Raw genomic sequence first — 14,085 nt, forward strand, 5'->3', positions numbered from 1 at the left:
GTTGTTTATCCAGCCTTGTGAAATAGAACAGCAAACCCATTTCCTTCTACAGATTCTTACTGAGGCTAGGGTAACCCTTTTTGGCTTTTTAAGAAATCCAAGTTTACAAGCAGGTCAAAATAGGGCTTGCCTATTGCTAGCAAGTACTTGCATGTTCAGCAAAAAAAGCTTTATTGAAAGGATAAAAGGTTCCAAATGAGCTGCCTGCTACCACACACCTAGCTGGCATAGGATCAGATCCAAAACCCCACCTTACTTCCAAGGCAGTGCGTCTGCATCTTCACCCTAGTCTGCCCTTGCTAACCACTTCCACCAAATTAAGTCCTAATGTCCATGCCCTTAATCTCAGCTCTCACCACATCAAATCTGGTTTTACTTAACCCTCCAAACTCAACTTTCTTGTGTCACTTGAGAAAATATATAAAGGCGGTAAAGCATAGTGGCCAAGAGCATGGAGTCTGAAGCCAGTTACTTGCCTTGGAACCTGACTACTTGTTTTCATAATTTGGCTCAGTTTCCTCAGTTATAAAATGGTATACTAGTACTAGCCTCCTAAGAGCTGTGAAGATTAAATGAATTCGTGTATGTAGAGTTCTTGGAACAGTCCTGGCATAGAACGAACCCTAACTGAACTGCTGCTAATCCAAGTACCTCAGCCAGTGTACATAGTGTGCATAAGGATCCCAGGGTTGGGCAAGCAGAGGGATGGGGAGAGGGGTCCCCATTCAGTCAGATCCTCAGGCCTACCCCAGTATCTAATTTTAATTGTCAAACTTCATGTTGTGAAAGTATATAGCATATATAAACATAGATTAAATTTGAAATTGAAAAATAATTTAGAATGTTAAAATTTGTCAGTTGTTGAAACTAGAATCGTGACACTTGTATCAAGCTGTCGTGTTTATGTCAATGTCTTAGAGCAGTATGTATTTTTAAAATGCAGTCTTTTATATGAAAATGGCATATAGAACTGTTTCCTAACAGAAAATAGCTATTCATAAACCATGTATTTCTGTAATCTCCACTTTTTAAGCCAGACTTCAGGTGATAGTGATATTTAAATTGAGAGGTGTTATCTGGCATTATTTTACAACTGTGCCAATTCAGCAAAAGTAACCTTAAAAACAGGCAATATTAATTTTGTAACTAGTCACTGCTTCTAGCCCAGGAACAGGCATGATTGATACGCCAGGAAAGAGTAACGAGGAGGGGAGTATGGTTGTGGGGACTACTTGTGTCCCAGCTATGGGCCAGGCACTAGGTTAACTGCTTTGTACACATTATTTCATTTAATGCTGCATTGCAGTGGTATTCTCATTTTACATGTCTTTAGGCTTCCATTTCCTCATAGTAAAATTTGCCCAATTTGTAGTCAACAAAGATGTAAATCTGTATGATTTGATTAATCTGTTTTACTCTATCTGAAGTTTCAACAAATTGTACAATCACTAAAGTGGTTGGGATATTACACTATTTCCTTATCTGTTTCCTTAGATAAACAACCAGTGCCACACTTGTCCTTTTCAGCCTCACTACTTTCCTTCCTAGCATCTGGAAGTATACCCAGCTGTGGATAAGGAACAGATCATTCTTCCATAAAAAGCAGGATTAGTCAGTTCTGGATGATGCTCTGATAATCAGGGAACCAAATCACTTCTTCCAGCTTAGTATCAAGTAAGCACAGGAGGCCGCAGCCAGTTTCCAAAGGCTTTATTGGTAAATATGCTTTAGAAAAGATCAATACTATTGCTTCCAAATCAGTGGAATGAAGAGCTGTGTCCAAGGACACATCAAGTGGAGCCAAAGGAGATTGATGCCTTGTCCACCTCTTATTCATAGATCCAATCAAAAGAACAAGACTTGTAGTCAACCAATTCTTCAGGCCTAAACCACAGGCTGATTTCTTTCTCAGCACTTTTTACTGAATCACTGCCATGAATGATGTTCCTAAGAAAGAGAACAATTCCTAGTTACCACATTTTCTGTTTAATAGATAAAGCAAAAGACAGACATTGCAGACCTTTTCAACCCAACTGCCACCTGCAGCTGGAGAGGAACCCCCAAAGTATTTCCTCTGAAAAACAACCATTAAACTGTAAAAGAATTTGACCAACAGCATCCTTTGGTTCACCTTTCTTCTTCCAAGTTCTCGATACAGTCTTGTACCCCAAGATTGCTATGCAATAAAACAATCCTCAAACTTTGAAAAATACAGGACTAGCCAGACCAAAACTCAAACTAGATGTGAAATTTTCATCATCAAGAGCCACTTTTGCTGCTGCATTTTCTTACACCAATTTTCAAAGCCCAACCAAAACATTCATACTTATTAACAAACCCTTTATTCCATTTGAAACTTAGAACTCAAGTTCTTGTACAGATTTTGTACAGGTGAAGGGACCAAAAGGTTAAGTGCCACACCCACGGACACAGTGCCACAAAGAGCAGAACAGTGGCTGGAGCCCTTCCTTTCCCAGTGCTCCAAGCTTTCTGCTGTGTCACGCTGGACCTACCACATGCAGCTCCCTTGTGCAATGTCTTGGTTAAAATTTTAAGTGGCCTAGTGAAGTGACTATGTAAGAAATTTTTCATCCAGTGCTAATTACCACCTATTTTAAAAGTTCAAATGTTTCTAAAATTGGGATACACCAAAAATGTTTTAGGCCCCCATTTAAGTGGCACAGAGGAAAAATCATCAGCGACTTACCTGCCAACTTGAATGCAGAAGTCCCCACGAATGGTGCCAGGCTGAGAATCTGCTGGATTGGTCTCCCCAAGCATCACTCGCCCAGTCTTCACTACATTAAGCCCCTCCCAGACCTCGACAGGAGGGAAAAGGAATTGTGTCACATCTACCATTAGGAACAAACATTTAGCCCTACTGAATAGCACACATCTATCCAACCAGTGACATGATTATCAGCTAACCCCAGCAGACAGTAAGGGCCTATATAAAATACTCCATACTCCATCCCATGCATTGCGAGGAGACAGAAAAAGTCTACTGGTTGAGCCTGTGAACTAACAAGACCAGAGAATCTTTATGCAGCCACAAACACAAAGAAATAGTGATGAAAGGGCAGAGGAGAGAGATCAAACTGGAAGAAGATCATTGGGAAGAGCATCCCAGATGGCTGTTAGCACAAGAAATGTCGAAGACTGATGTGAAAGCAGAAAGTGTATTCCAGGGAAGGGCAAAAAGAACAGGTCATCCCCAGGAAACAGGAAATAGGTCTACTTTCGCACCAATTTCAGTGCCTTCCTAAAGTACCCTCTACTTCTCTTCATTCCCAACTGGACATCAATGCCACAGAAAGAAACAGACTGCTTCACTTCTAGCACACAATTACAAAGGCCAGATTCCCCTTCCTTTTTTCCCCGCAAGCTCCTAGTTTCTCTGTGAAGTGTGTTTCTCTGTCTGTTACTAGCAGGTTCCATTTGTAAAACACAGAATTTGGAGATGGGAGGATGTCTAAGAAAGGGATATGCAGGCAATGAGCAAGTCTTGTTACAGATCAGCCCTTATTGGCCTTGGTTCCCCCTTATTCCCAGCAAGCACTTACCATGGCCACAACGGGCCCTGAGTTCATGTACTTCACCAGCCCAGGGAAGAATGGGCGGTCTTTCAGGTCCATGTAGTGCTGCCGCAGGAGTTCCTCAGAGGCCTGGCATTGAAGAGGAGGTACCAGTTAGGAAGTACACTGCAAAGACTCAAATATGGCTCCATTCCATCCTTGGGACCCACATTAACATGGCAGGTTCTCTGAAAGTCGGGTTACCTATTTCAGCCCACATTCATAAGGTGTATATAAAAAAAAAAATCCAAACCATGAAACTGATGTTATTTTAGCAAAAAGATTGTTCTGATCATGAAGACACCTTCTTAATATCAACGACGTTATGGGTGCTATAATCCTAATAAGTAGATGGTTTGAGGATCTAGATTTAGATAGTGTTGGCTGCAAGTGAAAGAAATATGCCATAGAGGTCACATCAAAGTCCTCTCGCCCATTTACAACGCCCTTTTAAACATTTCTGATGTTAACTGAGAACGTTGTCCTTCTCACTGATGAGTCGGTTAAGTTTCAGTAGTTATTTATTACTTGAGGTCCAGATCTGTGCCGCAAATATTACGTGGAAAATACTGTTAGCTGGCCTCCAAAGGGAGTCTGCAGAGAACTGCAGAGGAAAGGACCCCTTACTGAAACCTCAATCATCTCAGAGCTGCAAGCTGAGCACTAAAGGATTCCAAGCCTTCGTTTCGGGCCTGTGCAGACGCCGCGAGGGCAGGGGCAGGGGCCTGGAGGGCGGACGTCCTTCATTCCCTGCTGCCCCGCGGCGACGGCGGGGCAGGTGGCAGCCTTGGGTCCCACGCAGCCGCGGGCAGGAGGCCAGCCCCAGGGCAGGAGTCACGTTACCTCCGCTTAAGGCCGTCTGTCCTCCGGGCAAGGAAAAGGTCAGCGGGCCTGAGCGCACCGGGGAGAAGGCACAGGGCAAAGGGGTTCGCGCAGGGACGAAATAGCAAAGCAGGGCTCCGAGTCGTTAAAGACCCGAGGATGAGCGGCTGCCAGGCCGGAAAATCCCCGCGGGGCTGCCAGGCCGGAAAATCCCCGCGGACCGTGCTGCTGCGGCGGAAGGGGGCAGGTCGCGCGTTACCCGAAGGAACTTCATGGCCACGAGGCGGAATCCCTTCTGCTCGAAGCGCTTGATGATCTCCCCCACCAGGCTGCGCTGCACGCCGTCCGGCTTGATGGCGATGAAGGTGCGCTCCATGCGGGCTGCGGTCCTGCGGGCGGGAGGGCCGGTCAGCGCCCGGCTGGCGCGCCGACAGAAGCCGCGCTGGTCCCGGAACGCCTCCCGGAGCCCACGGGGGCGCCCGCCGGCCGCACCCGCACCTCCCCGCCCCGAGGCTCGCCGGCCCTCACCGCGCGCCGCCCCGCGGGGACACGTGGCTTCCCGGGCGCCGCCGCCCGTCGGCAGTGCCCAAATGCCCGCAGAGGGGACGCGGCAGGAGTCTCGGGGCAGCGCTGGGCCTGCAGACCGCGAGGGCGCGTGCAGACGGGGCCGGGCCGGTGCGGGGGCCCGAGGCGGGGCAGGGGGAGGTGCCCGCCGCCTTACCGGGAAGCGGGCGGGCGGGCGGCGGCGGAGCTGCGCGGCGGGGCCGGAGCCGAGACCTGGAACGACCACCGGAGCCGGAGACACCCGTGGAGGAGGGGCGCGCGGCGGCCACACCCCTGGACGCCAGGCGCCCAACCCGCGAGGCCGGACGCAGCCCGGGGACTCTGTCCACGCCCCGGCCCGCGGAGGAAACGAGTGGGGGCTCCTAGGGCAGGAAGTGGCTCCTTGACCGCCTGGTTGTGCCACGAGTAGAGCTATGTACCTCCCAGTTGAGCTCCGTTCTGCAGCGCCCTATCGCACACACACGGAGGGAAACCTGCTGCTGCTCTTCATCCCCGCCGCACATCTGCTTTCACCATCCACAAGAGCGCAGTTAAGCTTTCTTTCCTCCCCCTCCTGCACCCACAAGTCCTTATCCTTCCTGCCTGCGAAATTCAGTTTTCCCTTCCCTCTGCTTGAGACCTAATTCAAGCCCTCCAACTCCCTCATCCAAACTGGCAACTTTCCAACGCCTCAACCTCACCTCTTCCCTCACGGAGCTTCCCCAGCGCCCTCCAAACACATCTGACTGTCCTGCTTTGATGACAGGGCCCTGCCTTCGGACGGCATTCCATGCCTTAGCGAGACATCCGTGCTTCCACGGTGTACCCTGTGCGCTCCTGCCTGTCTCCCCACTGCACTACCTTTCCAGCTCCAATTAGCTGTCCTGTTCCCACCCTGAGATGCACGATTGTGCAGTCAGTTTATCCAGTTCAGCCAGAGACACAGCCTTAACAAAATTCTAGAATCTCCTAGAGATCAGGGGTCCTCTGTTTGCAGACAATTCCCACCTCCTCTCCCCATCCTTTGCTAGTGCCCCTCTCCATGGGGGAGTCAGTGAGCTCCTCTTCTCAGCACTGAGACCTGCCCAGCCGTGCTTATGCTCAAATGATCAGAGCAAGTGTCCACCTCTCTTCAGAAGGTGAACCGACCAACGCAATCATGCATCATCACCCTAGTGTCCCTAGTACTGCAGTGAAACCTGCTTGATGATAATCCAGCCCTCTATTGCACCTCGTTGGCCTTTCCAAAATTCAAATTGCAAAGCATTAATCCAGTGCTCATTCTGGATCGGGGACACAGAATGTTCCTTTTGGCCTCAAGCTGAAGCACCCTCTTATTTGGGCTTCCTTTAAAGAATTACCAAATGTCACTCTGAAATTCTGGCAGTTTCACTGCCCCTTTCTCTGGAGGGTTGTCTGCCCCTGGTCCAGTCACTAACCCCTCCTTGTGGTGCAGTCTACCACCTTTCACCTCTCCTTTCCTTCCTGGGAACGCTGCCCTTCCCTGGGGAAGGTATAACCCTCCTGCCTCACTACACACATATTCATTTCCCTGAAGTCCTGGTACTCTACCCCCTAAAACAAACAGGCCACGCTTTGTGTGAAAAAAATGCATTCAGTTTTCAGCTGCCCCCAAAAAAGATACTTCCCCCAGTGCGGAGAACCTTCCACGATGTATATAGTACATCAAATCATCGTGTTGTACACATTGTCTTACAATTTTGTTTAGGATACCTCAATAAAGCTGAAAACAAATGGCAGCCCCATCTCAACTCCCCTCGCCACCTCCTCCTGGGAAGTCCTTTCCCTTCTATTGCCTCTACCAAAGCCAGGTGAACAGGGAAGAATACCAAGAAAGAAAACCCAAAGTTTGTGGCAAAAACCAACAATTGTCCTCCAATACCAGTTCAAACTTTCTCCCTTCTCCTATCTGGGCACAAGTTTGCCCATAGATAACATTTTCTAGTTTCTCTTGCAGCCAAATAGAAATACATGCCTAAGTTCTGGCCACTGAGAAGTGGAGGGACCTGAAGGACATAACTTCAGGGTTGTACCCTTAAGAGAAAGGGATCACCTTCCAACTCCCTTCCCAACATGCCAGGAGTGGTAATCCATCTTGGATCGGTTAGAAGGAACTGATTCCCTGAACCACAAGGATCCGAGCCTTACCATCATCACAACCCTTACTTTCCTGCTTTGACTGTTTTTTTCAGTACTGAGGATTATAATTGACAAATAAAATTTGCTTGTACTACGTTTAGAACTTGATTTTGATAAGCATGTATATTGGGAAAAGATCACCAAATCAAGCTAATTAACGAGTCTATTGCTTCACATAGTTCACAACTTTTCTTTTTTTGGCAGTGGAGGTGGAGTTATCAACACTTATCTCTACATTCTCTGCCAATTTCAAGTATAGAATACACTGTTGTTAACTATAGTCACTGTAGTGTTAGATCTCCAGCTTGAACTTTCATTAAATAGGAGTAAATTTCCATCTTGTGTTTGTTAAAGCAACCAAATCAATATCCTAACAAATTACAGCTACTTACAAGATTTCTCTTGCTTCTTTTGAAACCCCCTAGGACCCAGGCCCATCATCCACATAGCTTTTCTATTTTGGGATAATTACAACTTCTCCCACTCTCCCACCCATTGAGTCCCTGAGAACTTCTCAAGAGCCAAAAGGATACCTTTTATTACCCATGAAGCCTCTGTGCCTGTGCAGTCTTGGCAACCTAGCATATACTTGATAGATGCCTGCTGACTGGCTCAGTGCCACGAGTGGATGGGATGTAGGGGAGAAGACAGGGACAGGCAAAGGTGTGTGTGTGTGTGTGTGACCCCTCAAGCCAATAAAAACATAAAATATTTACACTCTCTATTACCTCAGGTTATCAGAGTATATGAAAAAGAAAAAAATACACAAAGTAACCAACTCAATGAATCCTATGTTGGGATGAAACATTTTAATCTGATGGTAGCACATAACACTGTACAGGGAGCACTCACAGCTCCAAAAGTTGCCCTCCAGGTTATGAGGAAGTTCTCAGAAATAACTAAACTTGTTGTATCCTGTCCCTGTCCCTCCCTGTCTCTGGGAATGGAGGACAGGGAGCAGGAAATGCGCGGTGGGAAGCCTCCGTGTCACTCATAGATCCAGCTCTGCGCACAGCTCCTGTAATCTACCAGCTCCTCGGGGCGAAACCACAAGCCAATCTCCTTCTCCGCACTCTCCACAGAATCACTGCCATGGATAATGTTCCTGGAAGGGGAAAGAGACGACCCCATTACCAAGACTAGGATTCAACTGCCCTCTGAGAAACACCCATGGTTCCTCTGCTAGAGAGCCACTGCCGCAGAAAAAGACAAAGCTCCACACAGATCAGTCTGTGACAAAAGAGAACACCTATGCCTTCCGTGAATGTACGGCTGAAGAACACCCTGCCCACAGCCAACCCTCCTAGTAGTAGTGATAACAAGCAGTGAGACCAGCAAGAACTCTGCCAGCCAAGTGTGTTGGACTAGGTTCTACTCTCTCAAGAGAGGCAAAACCACAATTGTAGTGACCAAAGAGGGAGAAAAACAATGAACTCTGATTTTTAAATTGATCTGCATAGGGTATCATGTCCATCTCCAGCCTCCAGAACCCAAATTCTTGTGGCACCTAACTCAGTTTTCGAAAAGGGTAAAAAGCACCAACTCCCACCTGCCAACTTGGATGCAAAAGTCCCCACGGATGGTCCCAGGCTTGGAGTCTGCAGGATTGGTCTCTCCGAGCATCACTCGGCCTGTCTTCACAACGTTCAGCCCTTCCCAGACCTCCAAGGACAAAAGAAAACATGGTCAAGGAAGAAAACTAATCTCAGAAGAAAATCTGAAAACAAGGAATTCAGAAAAAGAAAAAGCCCTCTTCAGGGGGTATATGATAACATTCATTCCCTGAATAAACACTGGGAATACTGGTCTCCCTGCCCCCACTTGTGCTTTCTACAATCCATTCTTGACACTGAAGCCAGAGTGGCCCTTTGAAAATACCCAGTGTAAGACCTTCCATAGCTTCCCAACACTCAAGAAGTACAGGGCCAACACAGCCCTACCTGATCTGGCCCCTCCCCAAGCCTCTGAACTCATCTCCAGCAACCTTCTCTTTCACCCACTAGGCTTCATACACTACAACCTTCTTCTTGTACTTCAATAAGTCCCCACTCCAGGTCCTTTGCACATGTGATTTTCTTGGTTGATAATACTCTTCATTGTGATTTTGTGCATGGCTGGCTCCTTCTTCTCATTCAGATCTCAGCTTGAAAATCATGTTTCTTGACCACCCAAACCAAAGTGGCCACTTGCTATTATACCATTCTATTTCATTTCTGGGTATATCACTAAGCATTAACTGATATATATATAGTTTGGTTTCTTTATGTTCTGCCCATTTTTCCCTTTCAAGATGTGTAGGCAAGGAAAGCTACGATGAAAGAAGGTACCTATTTTGTCTAATTCATGACTATATCCCCAATGTCCAGAAAAGGGCCTGGCACAATGATGACAACCACTCCGTATTTGGAGAAGAATTATTGCAGTAAGCCAGTGACAATCTCCCTGCCCTCCAAAAGCTTCCAGTCAGGAAGACCTCTCCCAGTTTCTCCCAGCTATCAATCTTCAGCAGAAAAATTTATCTTGTCTTTGGCTGGTCAGAGCACCAAGTCAGATCATAACTGTCCAATCCTCACAGCCCCAGGTTCCTCTGCATTGGTGAGGACTAGCAGCAGAGGCAGGAACCACAGCACTCACCCTGGGGACTCATTCACATCAACATCCCACACATACACACTCACCATGGCAACCACTGGCCCTGAGTGCATGTATTTCACCAGGCTGGCAAAGAATGGACGGTCCTTCAGGTCAATGTAGTGTTGCTTCAGGAGGTCTTCAGAAGCCTATTCAATGGGACAGAGAATGAGAATTGGTCCCAAAACTATCTAAGAACCAGCAATCTCATTATTTCCCACTCAACCGTCCTGCTGTTTAAAACGTGAGCTCTTAGCTTACTGATTCTGTAATAACCCAATTTATTCTCAACACTGCCAGGAGGGAGCAGTGACAGGCATTTAAAAGAGCTTCAGCTTTGTACCAATTTCCTCTCTATTGGCTTTGGCTGAGCAGAGTAAAACCATAGAACATTAGGACTGGACCTAGACAAGGAAACTAACAATACAATAAATTTCCATTCCCAGAGCAAGCCTCATCTAAAATGTTAGAGGGAAGTGAGAGAGGTGGTCTTGTCATTCCATGATAAGCAAACTGAACCAGGGCATTCCCAGGGCCTTCACATTTAGTCAGAAGGTAAAGGTTCAGTGTGGTGACCATGTGATTTCCCACCGGCATTTACAAACCACCCAAAAGTACATTACATCTAGCAATAAATAATTTTGCTGAGAATGAGTTAGAATCTTTCCTATTGCAAGGCTGGCGTACAGCAACAAGTCAAATGAGCTAAAGAGCAAACTGCCTGCTCAGCAATTCTAACTCCCTCAGCTGTGTCCTATGCCACTGCAAACACCCTTGGTGCAAGTCTAACAAGGACACTTTGTTTTACCACTTCTGTAGTACTGCACTGTATAAGCATATTGCACACTTCAGTAATACACATAAGGGGGGAGATTTGCTGCCAAAAAGCACACCTAGAACATCTTATCCTTTGGCCCCAGGTTGACTGTCACTTCCCAAAGTAAGACTACAAGCCATGTGATCACTCCAGGTTAGCAATCCACCCTCACCCCATTTCTTTCAATCCAAATGGAAAACATGTAGAAGTCGTCTCCTAACACACTGACTGGACTTTCCCTTACCAGAACCTTCTTCACTCTATTAATGGGTTCTGATTATCTTTAATCTGCAAAACAGATCACAGACCTCCAGCTTTCCCCTCACCTCTCTCCTCCACACCAGAGTTAAATAACCCTGTAGCCTCATGGCTGCTATCCCTCCTCCCATTCTTCACCAAGCCCACATCCTTAATAGGAACTCAGTGGAAAGGCAAAAATGTACACACTTAGGGTGAAAATCCCAGCTGCCTGACTGTGTGCCTTCAGGCACATTACTTAACCTCTCTAAGCCTCAGAGTCCTCGTCAGGGACAACCACAGGAACAGGATTAAGTACCTTTCTGGGTTGTCATGAGGGCTAGATGAGAAAACACATGTGCCCAGCACATAGTAGATGCCTAGTCAACTAGTCTTTCCCTTTGCTTTGCCTTTAAAACCCAATGTAACATACAAAGTCTCTGGAAAGTATTGTTTGTCCAACACCTGGCTCTAACCATTCTATCACGTTCTCCCATTGCTGTTAATATCACTCTATGTCTTTTTGTATTAAAGCATTTTTTCTAAAACATCACATAGGAGCTAAATTACAAATCAAACTAAACTTAAAATGCACCAGGAGAGTCCAAAGTTAACTCTTTCAACAGGAAAAAAAGATTTTCCACTAATTTATTGACTTTGAGAATTTGAATTCTCATTTCCCAGGTCTGTTTGAAGAAGGGCTCTTGGCCAGTTGATCCTTGCATTTTTTAAAATATCACTTTGTAGGTGTCTTGAAAGTGTATCTGCTCTTTGATGTTTCAAGTGGGCCCCCAAAGAGCAAAATGACATTTTTCCCCCCACACATCTCAGTAGTGCCCAAAATATCCTAGACAGTAAGGGGATGGTAAATAATGATGAATGAGCTCTTTGCTGAAAAAAACCTCCCTCAAAGTGGAGGTGGCAGGAAATTATTTGCTCAGGAAGCTCAAGACCAAGAGTTTAAACATTCCCAGGGCTTTGAGTCAGAAATCACAGTGCTGTATTTAATATGTGAATAACTCTACATTACTCAGGTAAAAGGGAGGCTATTTTTGAAAGTCCTAAATAACTTATTTGTTCCAAGACTCTGCCACAATGCTAGACCAATCAAGGAGCTCCCAGGTTTCAGGGCATTTGTGTTCACCTGCATGAAGAAGTCTGAAAAAGGGGAGAGGAGAAACATAGAAGCCAACCCACTACATTCCCCTGTAATATGAAAACAAGTAGGAAGACTTAAGTCAACTTACGTGCATCAATTTCATAGCAACAAGGCGGAACCCCTTCTGCTCAAAACGCTTGATGATCACTCCCACAAGGCTGCGCTGGACCCCATCAGGCTTGATGGCAATAAAGGTGCGCTCACTGTTGGCCATGGTCCTGGGGACAGTCAGGTAGCAGGACGAAAAACAGCACTGAGAATCCTGCCTACATCATTATCCTTCTCAAGCGGATTATTCCAGAAAGCTGGCATAAACCTGTGAAGTCTTTCATAATGTATATATGACTGTCAAATCACTTACACCTGAAACTAACGTATTGTATATCAATTATACTTTAATTTTTTTAAAAATCTTCATGGAATAAAAAGATCACTTTTTTTGTGATAAATAAATAAATCTGTCATGATGACTCCAAGTCTCTCTAGTCAAAACACAATTCCTCCTCAGGCTGCTCATCTATGAACTAATATCCATCATCTATGAACTAATAAGGGCCCAAAAGCAAGGGCTATAATTTCTATCCCATTTCCTTTAATAAGCTTCTACTAAGCATCTACTGTGTACCCAATACTGTGGCAGAAGTAGGGGATGCAAAAAAAAAAAAAGACATTATCTTTCTCAATTACCCATACGCTGGAAACTACACGGATAATGTGAAAGTGATGTCTGATACAACGCAGTATGAAAGACGATTTGACCTACTGCCACAATCATGGTATTAGAATTGAAGGGGTTTTAGAGATTATTTCATTATAATCCTCTTCATTTTACAAATGAGGAAAAAAATCCAGAGCACAAGAATGAGGATTAATATCCGTATTTCCCAATTCTATGCAATTTATGCTACATCATAAGATGTAATGAATATTCTGACTGATCGATAAATGGTGGACTGCGGGACAACCAGAGCCATTAGTAATATCTGATATGACACATCACGCTGGAAGGCAGCCTAGCGAGTGTCTATTTCAGACCCTTCCTTTTATACAGAGAAGATTGGGCTTATGACCTGCTCTGTCTCCACAAGAGGAGAAAGGAGGAGGACCCTCACCTTGCATCCTCCTGTGCAAGTTAACCTCTTATAGCACCTTAACAACATATTTGAATTCTGCGTTTGTGTGTGTCTCTCCACTGGTCTGCAGCCAGCATACATGGTCAGCTGCCTCCTATGTCCGTCTTTGGTACCTAGCCACAGGGACTAGCACTCAAGAGCAAAGATGTCTTAAATGATAATCGCCCTGACCTCCAAGAAAAAGAGACAAAGCCCAAGGACTGGTGGAGAAATCCCGATGGAAGATCGAGATAAGCATCGATTCCCTAGGGGGGATAAATGGGACTAAAGAGCCACGAATAGTCCCTATAAATGTCCTCCACACCCACCCTGAGACGCACACCTGTCATTCATTCAGCAAACGCTTGCTGAGTGCCAGCTCTGTGCCCAGTACGGCACTCAACAGAGACAAATAAGGCACAACCCCTGATGTAGAGACCTGATGGGAAGGGTAGACACCGACAAAGGCGAGTCCACGCGGCATGAGACCTGCGCTGCCTGGTTTGCACCTATCCACAGGCGCTCCCCCCACCTCCCTTCGCATCCGATCCCCCTCGCCATCTCAGAGAAACTCATCTGACCTCTTCACCTCCCTCCTCCCCCGGACCCACCCTTTCCTTGAGGAACCCCGAACCCTTCTCACCCTTCCAGCTGCTTAAGCTTCAACTCCGCCTGCTGCTGCCGGCACCGGAAACGCGCCTGGGCCCCACGTGGCTCCCGGCACTCGCACGCGCGGAACACTTCTGCGACGCTCAGCTACCGGAGGGCCCATTTGGCAGAACACCACTCGCCCACGCTTCCTCCAGAGTCGGGTGTTATTCCAGGGAGCAACTTCCCGCTGTTCAAATTCCGGCACTACTTTTTCAGGCTCTTCCGGCAGGCTGCCTTCCCCGCCACCCCACCCGCCGAGGTTCTGTGACTTACTTCCTTCGTTCTCAAGTAAATGAGCTTCCCAAGAGATGGCGCTCACACTTTGCATGAAGTCTCAGCGAACGCCTAGGGGTAGACACGTCTCGCTCGCTTTATTTA

The 14,085-nt window shown here is 46.5% G+C and overlaps 2 protein-coding genes across 3 annotated transcripts; both read right to left on the bottom strand.

Moving 5' to 3' along the window:
* Window positions 1–1,694: 1,694 nt before the first annotated feature.
* Window positions 1,695–5,365, bottom strand: LOC108405254 (nucleoside diphosphate kinase B). Of its 2 annotated transcripts, none has more exons than XM_073235426.1 (5): window positions 5,119–5,365; window positions 4,657–4,786; window positions 3,564–3,665; window positions 2,708–2,820; window positions 1,695–1,947 (listed from the first exon to the last, which is right to left on the bottom strand). In XM_073235426.1, exons 2-5 carry the CDS (start codon window positions 4,771–4,773, stop codon window positions 1,830–1,832), a joined length of 450 nt encoding a protein of 149 aa, XP_073091527.1. In that variant the 5' UTR covers window positions 4,774–4,786; window positions 5,119–5,365; the 3' UTR covers window positions 1,695–1,829. The 2 variants fall into 2 exon arrangements, with proteins under 2 accessions (XP_073091527.1, XP_036855004.2); XM_036999109.2 differs by lacking the exon at window positions 5,119–5,365 and adding an exon at window positions 4,926–5,112.
* Window positions 5,366–7,887: 2,522 nt separating this feature from the next.
* LOC108405253 (nucleoside diphosphate kinase A) lies at window positions 7,888–13,856 on the bottom strand. The gene is made up of 5 exons (XM_017673314.3): window positions 13,700–13,856; window positions 12,033–12,162; window positions 9,779–9,880; window positions 8,650–8,762; window positions 7,888–8,205 (listed from the first exon to the last, which is right to left on the bottom strand). The coding sequence occupies exons 2-5, from the start codon at window positions 12,156–12,158 to the stop codon at window positions 8,088–8,090; spliced, it is 459 nt and encodes a 152-aa protein (XP_017528803.3). The 5' UTR covers window positions 12,159–12,162; window positions 13,700–13,856; the 3' UTR covers window positions 7,888–8,087.
* Window positions 13,857–14,085: the final 229 nt, after the last annotated feature.

This window comes from Manis javanica, chromosome 4 (assembly GCF_040802235.1).
Source record: "Manis javanica isolate MJ-LG chromosome 4, MJ_LKY, whole genome shotgun sequence".
Lineage (NCBI taxonomy): Eukaryota > Metazoa > Chordata > Mammalia > Pholidota > Manidae > Manis > Manis javanica.